The sequence below is a fragment of the Gekko japonicus genome, unplaced genomic scaffold, assembly GCF_001447785.1.
Source record: "Gekko japonicus isolate JY-2015 unplaced genomic scaffold, Gekko_japonicus_V1.1 scaffold895, whole genome shotgun sequence".
NCBI lineage: Eukaryota > Metazoa > Chordata > Lepidosauria > Squamata > Gekkonidae > Gekko > Gekko japonicus.
Window position 1 is genome coordinate 544,384 of NW_015172581.1, and position 21,535 is coordinate 565,918.

Sequence of the window (21,535 nt, forward strand, 5' to 3'; positions counted from 1 at the left end):
GGGTTCAGTGTGGCCAAGTGCAAGGTGATGCACATTGGAGCCAAAAATCCCAAATATAAATACACATTGATACTGAACTGGCAGAGACTGATCAAGAGAGAGATCTTAGAGTTGTAGTAGATAACTCACTGAAAATGTCGAGACAGTGTGTGACTGCAATAAAGAAGGCCAATGCTATGCTGGGGATTATTAGGAAGGGTATTGTAAACAGATCAGCCAATATCATAATGCCCCTATATAAATCAATGGTGAGACCTCATTTGGAATACTGTGTGCAGTTCTGGTCACCACACCTTAAAAAGGATATTATAGCTTTGGAAAAAGTGCAGAAAAGGGCAACTTGAATGATAAAAGGGTTGGAACACTTTCTTTATGAGGAAAGGTTAAAGCGCTTAGGGCTCTTTAGCTTGGAGAAAAGACGACTGAGGGGTGAAATGATTGAGGTTTATAAGATTATGCATGGGAAAGAGCAGGTAGAGAAAGAGGTACTTTTCTCCCTTTCTCACAATACAAGAACTCGTGGGCACTCCATGAAACTGCTGAGCGTTCGGGTTAGAACGGATAAAAGGAAGTACTTCTTCACCCAAAGAGTGATTAACACATGGAATTCACTGCCACAGGAAGTGGTGGCGGCTACAAGCATGGACAGCTTCAAAAGGGAATTAGATAAGCATATGGAGCAGAGGTCCATCAGTGGCTATTAGCCACAAGGTATAGATAGGGGCTCTGGGGCAAGTGATGCTCTGTCTTCTTGGTGCTTGGGGGGGGGGCAACAGTGGGAGGGCTTCTAATGTCCTGGCCCCACTGATGGTACTGGTATTTCTGGCCACTGTGTGACACATAGTGTTGGACTGGATGGGTCTTTGGCCTGATCCAACATTGGCGTCTCTTATGTTCTTATGTTCTTATGTTCTTAAAAGGCAGCGCTCTAAGGAGCTGGGGGCAGGGGAAAGGATATTCTAACAGAAGGAGATAGGAACATCGTGAAAGGTGAGGCAAGGTGCTGCTGTCTACTTTTTGTTTTTTTTAAATTCAACATTCATTGAGTGATTGTTTAATTTGGTCTAAGGCCCCATCGGGTGGCTGACCCAAAAGTTTATTTTTCACCTCTGACCAGTTTCTAAGGGGAAGCTTTCCTCCTAAAACAGAATAATCACATCTTTCCTTTCCTTTTCCTTTTCTGTTGGCAAGTTCATGGTACATGAGCCGCTTTGTTTGCTGGATGCAATATAGGGAAAGTAACATCTGTCAAACCCAAGTTGAGGCATGGTCTTGGTGAAGCTTCTGTGCCAGGGAATTTTAAAGAACGGAAAGAAGCGTTGACGGTTCCTTGTTTGGTTTCTGTCTCAGAGCAAAGTCTCCTCTTAGGGTGGCTCAGTCAGCCGGGGTGGCTTCATACAAAGTAGTGGGTGTTAGGTGCCGTCAGTTGCTTCCAAAATGTCCCATCATTAACAGGCTTGCTCAGGTCTTGCAGACTGAAGGCCCTGGCTTCCTTTATTGAGTCAATCTATATCATGCGAGGTCTTCCTCTTTTCCTGGCATTATTGTCTTTTCCAGTGAGTCTTGTCCTCTCATGATGTGATCGAAGTACAACAGTCTCCGTTTGGTCATTTTAGCTTCTAAGGAAGAGTTCAGGCTTGATCTGATCTAGAATCCACTTACTGGTCTTTGTGGCAGTCCAGGGTGTCCGTAGAACTCTCCCTCCAACACCACATTTTGAATGAATCAGTCTTCTTCCTTCCAGCTTTCTTCATTGCCCAACTTTCACACCAGTACACAGTAATGGCAAACACCCTAGGATGAATTATCTTGATCTTCGTCTCCAGTGATTCTTCCTTACACTTGTGGATCTTTTCTAGTTCCTTCCAAGTTTCAATCTTCTTCTGATCTCTTGGTTTCAGTCAGGTTGATGATTGAGCCAAGGAATGGAAAATGTTTAACAATTTCAATTTTTTCAGTGTCAATCTTAAAGTTGTTGATACGGTGAAACTGATCTTTCCTTCCTATCCACTTTGCAAATAGCGTGATTTTATTGTTCACAAAATGTATTCCAACCAGTTCAAGTGTCTGCACTGGTAACCAAACTGCTTTTTAAAGCTAGTGGTGGAACTGGAACTGAACCCCACTCCCCCTCCCCCTTTTTCACAGTCTCGTTTTTATTATTACGTGATACATCCCAAGGCTGGAAACGGGGGGGCTGAGCGCTCCCTGCTAATCTTAGTGGGGCCCTGGAAGGCTTAGATGTTAACCATTTGTCCATTATCAGGTTTGACTTTTTGTCCCCTGGGAAAAAAGGGCCCTTTGTCTCTGCAGCCCAGATGCAGCAACAGAGAATGCGTGGGGTTCACTCACCTCATCCGCCGCTTCCTGGCAGCGTTTGATGGGGTTCTAGCACATGCATTGGGAGTTAGCTGCAGGCGAATTTAAAATTGTTCTTTATGCAGACAATCTTTTATTGTTTATTTTGGAAATTCAGTCTTCCATTACTATGTTAATGAACATAATACATACTTTTGTTGATTTGTCTGGCTGTTTGATTAACTGGACAAAATCTGAGTTGATGCCATTGAGTCGATCCCATTGGGAGACACGGTGTCATGGGGTGCGTTTGCTGATGCACATTTTCGGTGGTGCCCAGATGTCATTACTTATCCTGGAGTATTGATTCCTATATTAAGTACATGATTGTGCTAAATCTTAACAAGTTGATTTCTGATATATCTTTGGCTCTAGAGAGATGGACAGTTTTACAACTGTCTTTGGTTGTGGTCACACGCGCAGTCACACTGTGCGATCACACAGTCCTTGGAAGCTGTGGGCACAACCCGCCAGAGCGTGATCAGACGCAACCACGGGTGAGTCAGGGTTTTTTTTTGCCATTTGTTTCCGGTGCACTTAAACGAGGAATCGAGGAATCACACCTCTGCACTGAGGGCTCCCTATGGAGGTTGCAATGATGCGCATGCTGAGAAGGGGGGCGGGAACAACGGCATGGAGTTGGGATGGCCTGATCAGACCATCCCGACGCCATGAGAGCACGCTGGAGCGATCAGACGAGGGAAAGTCCGTCCGTGGCCCGTCGCAATCCGTTTACGACCAGATTTCCCCCGGTGTCGTTTAACTCCGCATCTGCGGCGGAGCAGAACAGGTTGCCGACGGCTATGGGGCACTTCCCAGATGTTGTTGTCTGATCGTGCCCTTTAAATCCGCCTGGCATTCGCCCCTGTGGCGGGTCTAATTGTGCATATGATCGCAGCCTTTATGGGGTAAAATAAATACACTCAAAATGAACATTATACCTTGGATTATATATCCTTTACATGAAATTCCTTTTGATATACCTTGGAGATATATTCATAAACTTAATATTTTATTTCAAAAATTTGCATGGGGTTCCTTACCATCTCAGATTTCTTTAAAGAGGATGCAGCTGCCATTTAGTGAAACAGGATTATATAGTTGATATCATCAGGCATATTTGTTAGCTTGTACTAATTATTGGGATTGGTCCTCTCGGTCAGACTGTCCATCTTGGGCTATTTTGGAGGCTTCTTGTCTGGTGCCTCCCTTTAAATGGAGTGCACATTAGGGTCTATTCATGCGAAAATAGATCCTGCTCCTCCTGCAGTTTCTACAGTTCCAGTATTATGGTGGATAATGTCACGACAACATCAGTTTGACCCATTTTGACTTGCTGAATCAACATTATGGACCAATCCAGCTCTAAAAATTGGGAAGAAATCTTTTGTATGGAAGGCTTGGACAGATAGGGGGATTTTTATTTTGAACCAATTATTCGACTATAATGTTGAGTTTTTGTTATTTCTCAATTGAGGCCTGGATTGAGCTTTGTTGAATGGCAATATTTACAACTGCAATATCTGTTGGAATCTAAATATGGCCCTGTGGCATTAAATGTTCTAGGGTCTCTTTACTCCTGATATCTCTCGCTGATTTAATGCAGAAAATGAAACCTACAATATTTGTTTATAAATACTTGATGTTGATTTATAAATTTGATATTGAAAGTCTCAGGCATAAATGGAATAAGTCACTAGATCGCCCTGTTTTGCCAAAGCAATGGGATATGGCCTCAAACTTTATACCTGTGGTTTCTAGGAATCTCAAACTGTGACTCCTTGAGCAAAAAATTATGTTTAGGATAGTTTAGTTTAGTTTATTATTACGGTCTTAAGACCAGCATACAATATAAATGTAATATGAGAAAGAAGGGGGAAAAAACAGAGATAATATCCAGAATAAAAATCTAAGAATCAATGCACAGAACTCAGCAACTGAATGTGTAATCTCTGCATTCTTATCTGATAGAAGCCAGTGAAGCCTTGTTTTGTTTGTATTAAGGTGACAAGGTATCCTATTAACTAATGGGGTAATATTTTTAAGCCGAGCCTCTCTGTAGAATGGGCAACTGAAAAACATATGCTCTACTGGTTCAACCTCGCATGAAAGGCATGAACATAGCCTTTCAGGGTAGGGGTTTTTATTGTACCTGCCTTGAATAACCGCAGATGGAAGGGCAGAGCCCTTCTGGAGTTCTTTCTCTCCACTGAAGTCAAATATGTAGCCGGCTGTGATGAACTAGGAAAAAACACTCTGAGGGGAGGTAGTAGCAGAGGCTCACTCTGATTGGTGAGTCGCCTCCATGACAATGGAATGCATCCAGCAGGGGGCTGGGGGGGGGGAATGAGAGCTGACAGTTGGAAGGGTGGTTGGGGGTCTTTTTGGAGAGAGTGAATCTAATGGAGGAGGGGGCCTTTTGAGTGGCTGCCTTCAGAGAGAAAACGCTCAGTCTGGGAGACAGTGACAGGATGTCCCAGAGAGAGGGGCAGAGCAGACTCTGCTAAAGTGATTGGCCAGAGTAACAGGTCAGACCCAGGTTAAAAAAGAGAAAGATATCCACTCACACAGGGACTAGTTGGGATTCAGAGCCTAAGCAGGGGAACCCTGGTTTATTGGTGGTATGAATTCACTAGTACCACAACCGCCTGCTTACTGTAAGGAACCTTCTGATAGGGTTTATAGTTTTTATTAGTTCTTCCTGAGTTTGGGAAAGCCTAAACATTGTTTATAGTGTTTGTAGCGGGCACTTTTTGGTTGCCAACTGTTTGTTCTCATAAAACCTTTTCCTCATTTCCCTGCCTTTCGTTAAAAATTAATCTTTCCTCTTATTTCATTTTTAAACCCCGCTATTGGTGCCATTCTTTCATACCTGTCGGGAAAGGTTTGGGCTCCTGAGGTTCCCTTTACCTGAGAAGGGTTCCTCACACCGGCTCAATGGTACTTTTGATATTTAGAAAAACCTGAGTTCTGAAGCCTTAGTGATGTCAGATTGTCGCTCAATATCCTCAGCTCTTTGTTTAATTAGCCCTTTGGCTTATTCAAATCCATAGGATAAAAGTAGCTGAGGTGAAAAGCCAATTCTGAGAATATGAAAGTAAACTGCCTTAATCCAACTGGATTTGAAATCATCCTGGAATATCAGGGGAAGCAAGCCTTGTGGGTTGAAATGACCTTTCAACCACATATAGATAAGATAGAATACAAACCCTAGCTTCAAACCTAAGATTACCGGACTCCAATCGTATCCAAGCATTGGATACACAGTTAGTAACTTACAGAACAGCTCTTAAAAATCTGGATTGGACTCTTTCTTGCAATGCAAAGCATGAAGAAGGTGGTCCTAGGAATGTTCCATAGAGCAGTTGTGCCAATGCTTTGGCCTTAAATAACTTCAGGGCTGCAGGAACAAAGTGTTATGTTTAGGATATATTGGATACCACAGCACTTTTTAGTAAAGGACTACTTAAAGTGTAAATTGTTGGGATTGTAATTTACAGGATGCATCTCTTAAATTTATGCTGTGGGCATATCTAGTTATTTAGTCTTTTGGGGATGAGGTGATTATATCAATTTGGTATTAGAATAGTCCTCGATCTTTGAGGATGCTTATGTACTTCTCGGCTATTTGCCTGGAGGCGGATAGTCAACGAAAGTGCCCCCCCCCCAATCTCTCCTTATATATAATTGAATAGTGGGTGCCAAAGTTCTAATTCTAAAATGCACTCCCTTAGTGTATGGCTGATGGCACTGCTCCTCAGCATATATCGCCACCAATCAGAAGGCAAAGCCCGGGTCCCGCCCACACCACAACTGCTGCGACAACCTGGTCTTTTGCATATGGAAGCTGATTGGACTTCAGTCCATTCCACACCTCAAACTCCCCCCCCACCCGCAAGGCAGTTGGAATGTCAGTTGCATATGGAATCTGCTATATTCTGGTGGTGTGCAGGCCCCAGATTCATGTTTTAAAAGCAGACTGACACTGTTTGCCCAAAGCCAGAGCACTCTCCCAGAGCCTCTTTCTAGATCTCGTTGTATTTATTTCCACAACGGGCCTTATTTCTAGCGCTGTTATATTACAGCACTGGAGAGATAAATGCCTACTTTCCTAATCCAGTTGACTTGAGGACCTTACAGCCCTGTCAATATTTGAACATGTACCTATATAACTTTATCAACGTACAGACGACAATATGGATGTATTTTTAGATATTTCTGAAACCTTCTATAGATGCAAATGCTTGGACATGACACCATTTCTGTTATTTTTTTTCCTGTTTGATGTTTGTAATAATAGTAACAATAAACATCAAAACACCGAGCTCTGAAGAAAACTATAAATATCTTGGCGTTTTGGAAGCTGACAATATCAAACATACCCTTGTTAAGAAAAATACAACCAAGGAGTATTATCTAAGAGTTAAAAAGATACTGTGAACAAAATTCAATGGAGGCAACATGGTAAAGGCAATTAACATGTGGACAGTCCCAGTTCTAAGATACATAGCTGGCGTTATTGATTGGAAACAATCAGAATTAAAAGCAATAGATTGCAAAACTCACAAGATAATGACAATGCATCACTCATTACACCATAGGAGTGATGTTGATGGTCTTTACTTGCCAAGAAAATTAGGTAAAAGAGGTCTCCTGAAAGTTAAGCAAGCGATTGAAGAAAAAACAAGCACTGAATGACTACACCAACAAAAGCAAAGAGAAGCTTCTAGTTGAAGTGTACAAGGCAGACTTATTTAAGGTTACAGAAACCAAAGAAGATTACAGAAAGGTTGAAATCCAAACTCACTTTGACAACTGGAAGGAAAAGCACTTGCATGGACAGAGAACAAAGTTGATAGTGAAAATACCTGGAAGTCACTCCAAAATGGGCACTGGAAGAAAGAAATGGAAGGACTCATTCTAGCTGCACAACAGCATGCACTCAGAACAAATAGTATGAAAGTCAAAATTCAGAAGACCAGTAATAACAGCAAAGGTTTACTTTGCAAGACATAGGATGAAACAGTCAACTGCATGGTCAGTGCCTGCAGTAAAATGGCTCAAACTGACTATAATGAACATCACAATAGAGTTGCAGCCATACTTCCCTCTAAGCTGTGCTGGGGGCGCTGGCGACAAAATTTTAACAGTCAGCTCAGAGAATTTCTGTTTCAGCCCACAGATACTGCTTCAGCCATTAGAGGATGGGAGCATGTCTTTCTGGGCCCCATATAATTGGACCCCCTGGTCCAATTATTTTGAAACTTGGGGAGCATTTTGAGGAGAGGCACCAGCAGCTATGCTGCAAATTTGGTGCCTCTACCTTAAAAAACAGCCCCCCCAGCCCCAGATACCCTCAGATCAGTTCTCCATTCTAGTTTATGGGGCCCATTGACTATAATGGTCCCCATAGGCTACAATGGAGCTGGAAAAAATAATTTTTTGTACACCCCTATTATGCTTCTCAGTATGATATGTAAGTCGCCTTGAGTCATGGGAAAAGTGGGAAATAAATATTTGAATAAATTAGTTTGGGTGGGTTGATAACATTTAAGCAACTTCCTGTTGTTTAGGTTAGGCAGGGTTTAGGTTAGGACAATGATTGTTCCTGAAGGAGTGAGGAGTAAGTACCCTGCCACATATTTTGTTAGCCTTTAAGGTGCTACAGGACTCTTGCTCTTTTCTACTGTTCCTCCTCTGTTGTACTTGACCTGTAATGCTGGTTGTCATATTTCACTAAAAAAACAAAGTAGACTACAAAGTAGACCCCTAGTGCTGGTATGTTTTCTAAGGCTCAGCACAGGATGATGGTCTGAGGCCAGGTCTACCAGTATAGTTGACTGGGGCAGGTAGACCTGTTTAGCAGAGGCCAGGTCTACCAATATAGTGGAAAGGGCTGGGTGAAATTTGACTTGGTTCTGTTTTCTTTTATAATTAATTTTCTCTTATTTAAATTATTAAAATATAGTTTAAATATAACTTAAAAGAATTCATTCTAAAATTTTTACAAAGTTATGGAAGTAATCCTCAAAAAACTAATTTACATGGTAGTCAAAGGTAGACTCTCTCACAATTGTAATGCTACTAGTTTCCCTCCCCCCACTTACGAGGTAGAATTTCTGCTCACAACACTGTGGAGCTTAGAGGGAACATTGGTTGCAGCTATGTTGCACTGGAATCTTTTCAAGAAGTATGGCTTACCATCAGCCAGAAATTTATGGAAGCGCAGACCAGAAAAGATCATGGAGAATGATGAAACAAAGATTATTTGGGACTTCTGATTAAAAACAGATAAACATCTGGAGCATAACACCCCTGATATCACAGTTGTTGAAAGGGTTTGGACCATTAACACTGCAATCCCAGGAGACAGCAGAATAAAAAAGAAAGAACAGGAGAAGTTAACGAAATACCAAGACCTACAAGTAGAGTTACAGCGTCATATTGGAGCCCTTGGAGCAGTGCCTAGAGTCTCAAGAAATTTATTTATTTATTTATTTATTAAATTTATATCCCTCCCTCCCCCGTAGGGCTCAGGGCGGCTTACATGGCAAAAAACTTGCACATAAAAACATCAAATACTTTAGTACCTTTAAAAAACCATAATATATACAATTTAAAACCCAATCAGATAGTAAAGTGCTCAGACTACACAACGTCCATACCAAGATGTCAGAGAGGACAAACCACACACCAAACATCCCTTGGTAGGCATAGCGGAAAAGTTGATAACAGATGCTCCACAGATGTTCCTCCTAGCCTCCTAGGGCCCTCACCCCCCCCCCACATTGATGATATACAGCGAGGGGGGGCGGCGGCGGCGGCCCCTAATCGAAAGCCTGGTGGAAGAGCTCCGTCTTACAGGCCCTGCGGAATTGCACCAAATCCCGCAGGGCCCGGATCTCCTCCGGGAGCTCATTCCACCAGGTAGGGGCCGCCACCGAGAAGGCCCTAGCCCTCGTGACGACCAGTTTTGCCTCCTTGGGGCCCGGTATAGTTAGAAGGTTTTGGGCCCCCGACCGTAGCGCTCTTGGGGGAACATACGGGGAAAGGCGGTCCCACACCTGAACATTCTGGGCATTGAACAGATAACACCAGCTCAGCTTCAGAAGACAGTGTTGCTTGGAACAGCAAGAATCCTGCAAGATACGCCTGCAATTCCCAAGAACTTGGATACTTCTCTAGTCTCAGAACAGCATCTAGCAGTCAAATATCTGACTGTTACAATCCATAATCATCATCATCATCATAAAAGAGCCAGCTGCAGGCGGCCTCCAGAACTTCTCTCAGCCTTTAAGCAAGGCCTCAGAGGGTGGCAGGAGGCTGGGCTGGACACTTACCCATTCTCCCATGCAATTTCTGCATAAGGTGAAAATTGACTTCAGCATATAAAACCAAGGGAAGCTGCAGTCATGTCAGCAAAGGCCTTGCACTCGGCCTGCATTGGCCGCCACCCTGAGCAGCACTGACCCTCCCGGGCCCTGTGAGCGGCAGGGTCGCCTTGTCTTGCGGTTGCAGCCCGTCTGCTCCTGCCACGGACTCTTTCTGACGGCCCAGTCACAAGTGCTCAGGGCCTCGTTGTCGTCACCTCATAATCTCCGTGGCACGTCTGCTCTTTCATGGCTCTGCGGCCCTTGTTGTTTTCTCTCAAGGAGACACTCCGCCACCAGAATATTTTAGCCAGGCACATGCACACTTTTTCAAATGTGGTTAGTGGAATATCTGTTCTCTGGTGCTACTGACATTAACACTGAGCTGCTATAAGACATTTGTGCTTGGAGACAAAAAGTGCCCTGGGATGAGCACTCCTTACTTCGGCTGGCAACTCGTGAGCAAGGAAGAACTGAGCCTCAGAACCCTGGGAAAGGGCAGGTGAGGTCACAAGTCAAAAGCCTTTGACCACTGGAATTTGTGGCTCTGCTAAAACAATTCGGTTCTCTGGGGTAGCTGTCAGGTTCCTGGTTCAGTCAGTTATCAACAACAGCTAGTTGTAGAAAACTAACTTTATTGAGACAGTTGATAGAGACCACCCTAGACACATCTATTGTTTGGACTGAAGCTAAACGCGGGAAGGTTACAGACATAGGGGATTCAAGTAAAAGCACTAAAGGTCAGGACCCAATCCCCCCCCCCCCCGTATTTTTCTCGGCCGAAGCAACCCGCCCCCCCTTCTCCTAAAGTCACATATCAAGGAAGTAAGATCACAGACATTTGAGAAGCCAGGTCGTTTGGCCCCAGACACTTCAAAGGGAGGGAGGGAGGGAGGGAGCCGCCTCTCTCCATGACAGGCGCGCTGTAAACTGAAAGATGCACTGAGCGCCTGACACTAGCTTGGGCACTGATTGGAGGCACGATTGATACTGAGCTTCTTCCCATGCACACATATGTAACCAAACCAAACCAAGCCCACCAGTGAGGCATCGATTCTGATCTAGAGAACTAAGGAGGGGGAGGGGAGAGGCCAGCAGCTCCCTTGATCAGCACCAGAAGGGCAAACCCATTGCCAGGACCAGACAGGGGAGTCTGGAAGGGCAGGGGAACCGCACGCTCCATAATCTTTCTCAGAAAGGGGAAGTAGGAAATAGGCGAAGAGGAGCTCTGTTTTCTCCTTTTGCTGTTTCTAACCCCCTTGAAACACCATCCCCCCTCCCCCCCCATTTCTGCGTTTTGGCCCACCAGGCAATGCTGGTCTTTGTGTTCAGTGCAAACCAGAGAGGGGAGATGCAGCCTGATGCCTTCTGTGGCCACTGACTGAGAGGTTCTGGTTATTTGATGGAGTGGGTTGCCCAGCATCACGGGTTTGTCATCCTGGGGTACTTTCGAATCTGCAGTGCCCCCTCCTCAAGGCCCATGTCGTGGCAAATTACTTCTCTTCGTGTGCTGCCTTCCTGCCCCTGCATGTGAGGGTGCTTATAAATCAGAACAATTTCCGTAAGAGGGGGGAAAGGATTGAAAGGGAAGAGGACACCAAACAAAGTCAGGAGGCATTTTGTAGACCAAGTCTGTAATTCTTGTATGTAGAAGCCAAGAAATGGGTCCTGTGTGGACCAGAAATCTGCACAAAGGAAACTCATGGGTTGGTAGAAAAATACGATTTGTTTTTAAAAAGTCGGGAATCTCTCCAAAATACCAGGAGTAGGGAAAATGGAGCTCGGGTGGCATTTTAGGTGTCAATAGAAACCAACCACTCTGGCACCATGAAAAGGAACGTAAGGAGGGAAGATGGAGTAAGTGGCCGTGGGCAGATGGAAGGGGATCAAGCCAGCAGAATGAGATTTCTCCTCTCTTTGCAGTCTCCGAGTGCTTCTGTAATGACCGGCTGGAAAGAACTCTTCAGTCAGCCGTTCTGGGAGGAGGAGGAGGAGGAGGAGGAGCCAAGTGGCGACTCATCCCAGTCAGGCCAGTGGAGGGAGGGGGGGGGCGACTCATGCCTCTGCTGCAGTCAGGTGGGGCACATTCACTGTTTTGGGAAGGCTGCAACCCGCTTGACCCATGTAGGGCCTGGCGACTGCCATTTGTTCCCTCTTGGCCTCAGGGCTGTCTACTGCAACGTGTTCTTCATGGGGCCACCCTTGGTAATGGTCTGGGAGCTTCGGCTGATGGCAGGTCCTTCTCTGGGTTCGAAAGGAGTGTGGATGACTCACTTTGCTTTTCATAGTCTAAGTCACGTCCTAACAGACAGAACACAACTTTTGTGTGGCTTGAATTTTTGAAGTGGAACAATTTGGGGGGGTGGGGAGAGCTGTGCCCTGGGAATGGCATGTGTTGCATCTGGTTGCACATTGACAGAAAGCCCCACCCTCCGGAATTTGTTCTTAGGTGGCCCCCAGTCAGGGAGATCAGTTGAGATCAGGTAGTCGATTGACACTAAGTTGTTCTTTGTGTTGCTTTGAATGCTCTGAAGTAGAAAGACCAGCCTACTGTCAGGTCCCCACAGCAATCAACATAGTACACACTTGCAAAAAGGTTTTACTTTATTGAAGCCATGAAGTACTCGAACAGAGTCACTGTTCAGAATAACGATTACACAGAAAGCTGGAAAGGTTAAAGCAAGTTCATAATCATTATAGCCAATAGACATGGTTCCCCCGCGCGCCCAGAGGTTTTCTGCGTGCCCAAACCTTGGGAAAGCAACTGCTACTATATTATAAATAATCATGCGATTCACACAGTCTCTACTAATTACAGACAAAGCAAAGCTCTCTTGCTCTTCCTCCTGTGACCTTGGCTAGATAATGTTACATCAAAGCATGGCTGGCGTATATTGAAAGGAATGCAAAGCAACAGGGTAAATGTGCGCATGACTACCTGAGCGCATGTATGGAGGAGGGGGGGGACAGCGTATAGAGAATTATACAGACAAGAATAAACATTTGGCAGCTTGCTGACACCTACCTGTAAGCCCGCTGGTGCGCCCAGGAAGTTCTGAGGCCATTGTATGGGGCTACCAAAGAACACACACACAGAGAGAGAAAGAAATGTTGCCTAGTTTATACAGTTGAAAGCAATTCATCATGTTCTTTTTTAGATGTTCAAGTTGCTGTCCAAAGCCTACGCAGAGGCACACCCTGTCATCTCAGACAAATCAGAAATGCGTTGTGGTGGAAATTTTGTGAAACGAGGAGGCATCATTAATGGTGCTGAGTGGTACAGCTTTCCTGGAGGTAATCTTTTAAAGTAATTGTGAACCTTGGAAGTGGGTTGCAATGTGTGATCTAAGGCAACAGAGGAGGAGGAAGTCTGAAGATGCAGAAGCCATTGCAACTGTGCACTGTTTACACAAGAGTGAATTACAAGAGGGACCCTTTGAAAAGTGGGTGGGCAGGGAGGAGAAGAGACGCTTTGGAGAAAGTTGCTCATGCACGAAAGTACAAGTTGTGGGCAGGACAGGAACAGGGGGTGCATCACCCCACCTTGGGCACAGTTCTACCTGACTTAGAAAACAAACAAAAACCAGGCCCTTAATTTGTGGCATGGCATGTTTTATTCAAAGAATGTGAGTTTGTTTTTAGAGCATAAAAACTGCTAGTGAAGATGCCCCTCCCCCTCTCCCGCACACAAGTGGCCACTTGAAGCAGGGGTAGCTCAGGGAGGAGGATGTTCTCCATCCACCCCGCGAGCCCCCCTGTCCCTGCCACACCTGGGAATGTGGCCACAAAATGAACAAGATGGGAGATCTGCACATGGCAGAATGTACTTCTCACTTACTGGATGTTGAGCTGCTGCAGTCGCACATCTGCACCACAGGACTCATCTGGGCTTGACTAATGTGATGGATCCCTCTGGAAATGTGGATGGGAAAGTGCATCCCTGTTTGGGACCCTAATGGCACACGTCTTCATGGCATGTGATGGAGATGGACCCTGGCCAGTTGTCGGGATGTCAGCACGACTCTTCTGATTGTTCTGTTCCGCTGGATTAGTTCCCCCCACCCAAAAAAAAACACCAAATGAGGTTGAAATGTGTGCGTGCGCGTGCATTATATGTGCCATAAGGTCGCTTCTGACTTCTGGCAATCCTGTGAATTAATGGCCTCCCACATTTATTTATTTATTTATTTATTTAATTGCATTTGTACCCCGCCCCGGGCTCAGGGCAGCTTACACGAGCACAAAGTGCGTGCAGTACATAAAATAGATAAAAGCAGTTAAAATTCGATTCCATCAGGATGCAAGAATAGAGAACTCCTCACATTTTGCATAGCAGAGGGGAGGGTTAAGGCCACACTTGGGTGTTACACAGTCCTCCGGCGGTGTCACTCTATGGTGGAGCGGTAGTGGTAATGGCAGTGGCCTGCTGTTGACAGCCATGGCCAGGTCTTGCTCGGGAGGTGATGTCACGGGGCATGCAACACTGTGCCCCCCATGTCCCTCCTGCCTAGGGAGGCCAGCCTCCAGGTGGGGCCTGGAGAGCTCTCAGAATCATTCATGGCTGATCACCAGACGACAGAGATCAGGTCCCCTGGAGGAAATGGCTGCTTTGGAGGCCTTATATACCCTGCTGAGGCCCCTCCCCTCCCTTCTACAGGCTCCACCCCTCAGTCTCTAGGAATTCCCCAGCCCAGAGCTGGCAAACCTGTGCCCCAACAAAACCTGGCTGAAGCCAGGGGCTTCTGATTTGGATGGAAGTGTTTCTGGAGTGCGCTTAGGAATGACTGCTTAGTGGTTGGTTGCAATTTTGTACTGGAATTGTATGAGAAAAGTGCGAGTGTGCCTTGGGCTACCCCTGGCTGTGTGCGGGACAGACCTCCCAGGCCTGGGAGTCTCCGTTGTGCTCTGGAGGCCCCCGGAGCAGGTGTCAGGAGGCCTTCTGGGAAAGCTCGCCCCTTCCCCTTTTTGCTCTGAGGCCTGCATCACACAAAAGGAGCCATAATATTGCTACTCGTTTGGCACAGCGGAGGCCTAGAGTGGATTGTCGGGTTGCTTTCAGATGCCCCAATCCTGTTTAGAGTCTTGGCAGAGCAGAATGGATTAATTGAACTGTCCACCAAAACCTGAATCCACAGGTCCCTGTTGAACCCCTCCTTTTCCTTTCCACACAGCTGATTAGAAAATCATTCTGTTTACATCTGCTGCTTTCTGTCCCATATTCACAGAAGCCCACAAACAAACCATGTGAGGTTCTAAGGCATGTTTAAGGTTATGTCAGCATTTCATGATCAGTATTGTCAGAATTAGCCTTGCATTAGCTTGCTAACGATTCTCCACAATTCTTCTTTCTAGGAATGGCAGATTTTAATTACCTTCACACAAACTGCTTTGAAATTACTGTAGAGCTTGGGTGTGAGAAGTTTCCTATGGAAGATGAACTCTATTCACTCTGGCATCAGAACAAAGAAGCCCTGGTGAAGTTCATGGAAATGGTAGCGTGCCTCTCGTGGTCCATTGGGGCTGGTTTGGGCAGCTTGAACACAAAGGTTGCTAAAAAGGCAAATGCGATTTTGGGCTGTATCAACAGAAGTATAGTGTCCAGATCATGAGATGTGATTGGTACCACTTTACTCTGCTCTGGTTAGACCTCACCTAGAGTATTGTGTTCAGTTTTGGGCACCACAATTTAAGAAGGATGTAGACAAGCTGGAATGTGTCCAAAGAAGAGCAACAAAGATGGTGAGGGGTCTGGAGACCAAGTCCTATGTTAGTTGCATCTGTTCTTTGGTGCTCGGCCTTATGGTCCAATTCTCACAGCCATACATTACTACTGGGTATGTTTAGCCTGGAAAGGAGATGGCTGAGAGGTGATATGATCAATATCTTCAAGTACTTGAAGGGCTGTCATCTAGAGGATGGTGTAGAGTTGTTTTCTGTTGCCACAGAAAGTCGGACCAGAACCAACGGGTTGAAATTAAATCAGAAGATTTTTCGGCTAAACATTAGGAAGAACTTCCTGACAGAGCGGTTCCCCAGTGGAACAGGCTTCCTCGGGAAGTGGTGAGCTCTCCTTCTTTGGAGGTTTTCAAACAGAGGCTAAATGGCCATCTGACAGCAATGTGGATTCTGTGAACTTAGGCAGATCATGAGAGGGAGGGCAGGCAGGGTTGCCTCAGTGCTTAGTTCTTGTGGCCCTTTCTTACACGCCCAGGGAAATCTGATTGCTACTTTGGGGTCCGGAAGCAATCCTGGAGGTTTTTTGTCATCTTCTGGGCATGGAACAGTGGTCACTGCGGGTGTGTTGGGGGAAGGTATTTGTGAATTTCCTGCCTTGTGCAGCAGGTTGGACTAGATGACCCTGGAGATCCCTTCCAACTCTATGATTCTATGAAAGGGCACAGCTTGACTTTCTCCTAGACAGAAAGTTTGAGGGCTCTCTTTGATGGCCTCCCTCCCCCCTGCTAAAACTGCTAACCTCCCCTCCCCTGGAAGTGCACGTTTCAACTGGCAAACAGTTGGCAAACAGCATAGTAGGGAAGACCCAGACCTGCTCTTCCCCATGGCCCTGATCCAAGCGCAGCTGTGCCGGAAAGTGGCACTTTTAAATCTCCCAGCATCTCCTCTTGTTTAGCCTTCTGATGCCGCATCCTCGTGAATGTGAGAAGATAGTGGAGTGTTTGGGAAAGCAAGGTCCAAGTTCCCGCTGTCGAACTGGCTACTTGTGTTACTTTTGATCCCAAATCAAGAATGAGGGCCTCAGTAATAATAGCCAGGAGAGGTTGGGATGCTGTGGCTGAGCAATATCATAAACAGGCTTGTGCAATGTGCCCTGTGCTGTTTGGCAGGGCTGGTGCTTTGCAAGAGTATCAAAGTGCCCACAAATATTGTGCTGCTTGGACTCAGAACAGGCAATGACCTGCTGCAAATTATCAAGATTCAGTGGAGGTTTTTGTTCCAGATTTACATCAGGTCCTTTTCTGGCACTGTTTTGCTTTCATGTTCTTCTCTAGCAGGTTCTTCTCTAGCAGGACTAATTAGCAGTCCAGATATACTACTCAGTGCTAGGGACTGCCCAGTTGTACCTCTGAAATCCTTTTTCTGTGGGGCATCAATCTATACTGACCCTGCACAGCCCCACCAAAGCAACCTCTGTCTTCTGATGACTAACCAACAGCTCCTGAGTGCCACGTGGCCACGACATCAGCAGCTGGGAGCAGAAGATGCCTTGCCAAGTCTGTGGCTTGTTCCAAGGAGCCCATTGGTAACATGGGTTTAAAGTGGCCAGGAGTAAGCCCGTTTTTCTGCACGGTCTTTATGGGTTGTTCTTTACTGTACAACCTCTTCTTATCGGTAATATCATCCTTCAGTACAAAATACAATCCAGACCCATAAATTAATTTTGTTTTAAAGCTGATCTGTTTTAGTGAAGCCAAATGGGGCTGGATTAAATCCATGTACATTATCCTTGAAGCTTGAAGGGAGAAAGAGATGCAAGCCAAGCAGCCCTCTAATGAAGGCGCTCCTGATAAGGCTGAGCCTGCCAGAACTGATTCAGATATTTCCCTCCTTCTGACGAGGACCAGATTACTTGATGCTTTTGTAAGACGGTACAATGAGCAAAATACAAGGCCGTCTTTATCTTGTAACAAATGCCAGCTGTTGTAATTGAGTTCATTTTGCAGATACAATATTACTTTCTGGCCATCTTTGTGTGGCACAGAACTGAGCAGTGTGGTATGAATCTGAAATCTGGACCATACCCATCCAGTTGAGGTAAAATGAACTCAGCTGAGAACATGCCCTGCGAGTGCTCCAGTCCAGCCTGCATGGAAGCACACCCTTGGTCAGAAAGGTCCTGCTGGTTTTTCTCGTTTCCTCATATGGAAAACTGCAAATATATTAAGGCAGGTCGCCATGTTGGGCTGAAGCAGCAGAACAAAATTTGAGTCCAGTGGTACCTTTAAGCCCAACAAAGTTTAATTCTGGGTATAAATTGTAGAAAGCTTATAACCAGAATTAAACTTTGTTGGGCTTAAGCGTGCCACTGGACTCAAACTTTGTTCTACACATATATTAAACATTACCTTTTTAAATGAATGAATGAATTTTATTGTTACAGCACATAGCCAGCAATTATAAAAAACCATAAAAGTAACTTACAATAACCAAATGGTAAAACTACTTTAAAAACAAGAAGGTTACTAAGGAACAACATTAAGCGGTCATTTTGATCACTAAAACCAGACTTAAGAATACGCTGCAATGGAATACATTTAAAGGAGTAAAATAGAATGACAAAAAAGGCAATAAGATTTAAAATCAAAAAGTCCAATCCCAAGTGACAACCAGAACACTGATAAGCTTTTACGACCAAGGAGCAAAATTTTGCAATGTCTGGATTTCAATATCTAAAATATCCAGATGGTGAATCTATTTATGTAAAATTATACAAGCATTTTAAAATCTAAAACCAACAATACAATGTAAAAAGGACATAATTTAGTCTTAAAAAGATAAAAGAATGAGAATAAAAAAGTCAGTTATTTGGGAGGGAATCTAACCCAAATGGCTACCAGACGCACACATGCATAGCCTCTCATTTCGGGGAGTTTTCTTGAATTTACCCTCGAGAACTGCAGAAGGTAAAGCAGAGCATCTAGCCAGCGTATACGCCCTCCTAAGTTTATTTGACTCCAGAATGGATAAGTAAGGGGCTTGAGCAACAATATATTTACTACTGTAAGGCGCTAAAAAGGCAGGGGTCGCCTGTACGTCCAGTTGGCGTTCAATATCTTCAATCCTCTGCCTGACCACTAGCTTAGCTTGAGCATCCCCCCTTTCCAAAAGCTCTTTGGGTGAAAACCCTAGTAGTGTAATTTTCCGAATAGTATGGGTCAGCCATTTAGATTGGTAATCGTCAGTCAGGATTAAGGGCACAAGGCCACATGGATTTAGGTTTATCTTTAACCAAAGAAAAATAGAGTGCAAGGTGATCTTGGCTTCAACTTTCATCATGCCAGTCTCTAGCCGTACCATTGCATTTGTAACACACCTTGGGACTTGGAGCACTGATCTCAAAAATTTCGATTGAACCAGCTCTAGTGGGGCATAGCAAGAAGATGTCGCTCCCAGTAGCGTCCCATAGAGCATCTGGGCTAATGTTTTAGCCTTAAAGAGTTTCAGTGCTGCTGGCACAAAATAGCCCCCTGTAGAACGGTAGAACTTGAGAATACCTTGGGCGGATTTATCACCCGTACATGCTGCTGCCTGACTTTGAGCGAACTTAGAGCCCGAGGCTTGGATAACCATACCAAGGTAACGAAAGTTGGTTACCTGTTCAAGATTCTGATCATTTATACTCCACTTTCTTAACTTAGGTCTCCTGCCAAAGGCCATACCTTTTTAAATGGCTAATCCAAAAGAGATTTGGATAATCAGAAGGGGTTTTTTTGTTTTGTTTTTTAAAGTTTCCAGCACACTTATTACAAAACAGTATGACATTTTGCACCTCTTTTGTGGTATCTGCTGGACTTCTGGATGTTGGAGGACAATTGTCAGGGATTTTTAAAAATGCCTTGTGGGAAATGAAACTGTAGGAATGTGACACTGGAGAGGAGGAAGGGCAGCCGTGAGGACAAAGGGAATGTGAAGGTAAGGAGCTGGTCTGAGGCCACAGGACACCTGACGGATGCCAACTCCCCACCCCCAGTGGGTGGTAAGAATGTCTCGTGCCAGGGAGCAGTTTTTGCCAGCTCCTAAAATTGCTTTCTTTTTTGCTAGGTCCATAGTGGAATCAAAGGAAGGGTATCTGACAAATTTGGAAACCCAATCCAGAATGCCCGTATTTCAGTCAAAGGAATTCGTCACGACATTCTTACAGGTAATTGGATTGAAAAAGCACAGGACGGAACATTACTTTGATTTTGGTTGGCATGTGGGGTGTTTATTTTATGTGTCTATACTGTACCTCACCTAAAACCCATACAAAGTTCAAACAGTTAAAAACACAGCAGAAAACATAAACATCACCAGCATTGCCAAAGAAATGGGGCATTTTTGGGAACTGGGGGGTACTGCAGTTGAGGGTTACCCAGCCTCCTGTTCACAGAGAGCTTTGGGTGTGCGTGTGTGGAGCACCTTTTCTCCTGTGACTCTAAGAATCTCTTTCCTTTAGCTGCTGACGGGGACTACTGGCGGCTCCTGCCTTCTGGGACGTACGTGGTCAGCGCCCAGGCTCGTGGCTACAGCAAAATCCTCAAGAGGGTGACCTTGCCTACCAAGATGACCAGGGCTGGACGGGTAGACTTTGTCTTGCGCCCCCTGAATGGAACTCCTCCCCGAAGTGCCCACGATTTCGTGAGAAGAGCACGAGACCAATTTGATCCACTGGAGCACTTTGACCCTCATGCTCGGCACGTTCAGCCAGAGCCAAGTGGAAATGGAGAGAGACCCTGGTGGTGGGCTTACTTCAGTTCTCTGAATAATCATAAACCTCTCTGGCTGCTTAAAAATCACTAGACTCTTTTAAGGGGGAAAACCCTGAACAGTCAGTTGCATTTCCAGTTCTACCTTGGATGTTAATGGAAGCATTCGAATCTAATTCATCTGTGAATATAATTTCATCTCACAGTTTTCTTTATTTTTCTGTACTTATTTGCATACGTATTAAATATTAAAATCAGCATTTTCTTAAAGATACAGATATTGCTTCCTTGTTCTGTGTTTTCCTCATGCTAGTGAAGTTCATCATCAGATTTTAAGAGTTTAAGTATCTGAAGAGAAATCTTTCTGATCCTTTAATGTGTTTTCATAAATGTCTTAAAACATTCATTACTGTGAGCTGAAACACCCTTTAGGAAAAACTGGGAAGGACTCCCTCCGTACTGATTACTTCTGCATAACTTGCTTCATTAGTTTTTCCATCTGAAAAACCGTCTCTTAATATCAGTGCTGATTTTTAGGTAGCATTCCTATAGCTGGAAAATAAGAAAAAAATTAAATGGCTTACGTCGTCTAAAGGCCTTCCAGATATGAGATGCATCTGCTAGAACTTGAAAGGCGCAAACGGGAGGAAGGAACCAACTTACGTCTTCCGTGAGGTCTCTGCCATCTCCTAGCATTTTCTCTGAGTCTGCAGAATCAAGCGAGGAGCCAGATTTTCAGGGCAAGTAAAGGCAGTTGTTGACTCACCTCCTCCCTAGGATCCAGTGGATCTCCGTATAACGTAGTTTCTGGTGTTACCTCCTCCTCCTTTTTATTTCACTTGCATGTAAGTCCCAGGGAAAGGGCTTTCTGCAGCCCTCAGTAGCCAACTTCCACCACAAGAATCGTGTCAGACCTGTCGTCCGTCCCCCCCCATCACTTTGTTTGCAGTGCTCTTGACAGGACTGGGGTTGGCCAGTCCTGGCCAGGGGAGTTGCACAATGCCCCTTTTAATCCCTCCCACACTGTTTTGCTTTGCTGACTAAAAATGCCCTCCCTGGAGGCTGTTCATCTGCCCATAATGGCATGAAGCATCCCTATAAATCCACAAGAAGGGAGAACAATATGCTACCCTGAATTTCTTAGAGGAAGGGCAGGATAAACATGCAATTTTGTTGTTCAGTCACACAGTTGAGTCCGACCCTATACGACCCCATGAACTACATCATACCAGGCCCTCCTGTCTTCCGCCATCCGCTGGAGTTTGCTCAATTTCATGTTCGTTGCATCGATGACACTGTCTAACTATCGCATCCTTTGCCGTCCCCTTCTTCTTTGACCTTCAGTCTTTCCCAGCATCAGAGTCTTCTCCAGTAAGTGCTCCC

At 45.0% G+C, this 21,535-nt stretch overlaps 1 protein-coding gene across 1 annotated transcript in view; it reads left to right on the forward strand.

Moving 5' to 3' along the window:
- CPZ (carboxypeptidase Z) overlaps positions 1–20,298 on the forward strand; it is a 45,041-nt gene extending 24,743 nt beyond the window's left edge. The window contains exons 6-9 of the mRNA XM_015421456.1: positions 12,887–13,022; positions 15,081–15,220; positions 19,509–19,608; positions 19,903–20,298. Coding sequence (XP_015276942.1) covers positions 12,887–13,022; positions 15,081–15,220; positions 19,509–19,608; positions 19,903–20,246 — 720 coding nt within the window. The 3' untranslated portion in view covers positions 20,247–20,298. The remainder of the gene's footprint in view (positions 1–12,886; positions 13,023–15,080; positions 15,221–19,508; positions 19,609–19,902) is intronic.
- The last annotated feature ends 1,237 nt before the right edge of the window (positions 20,299–21,535 follow it).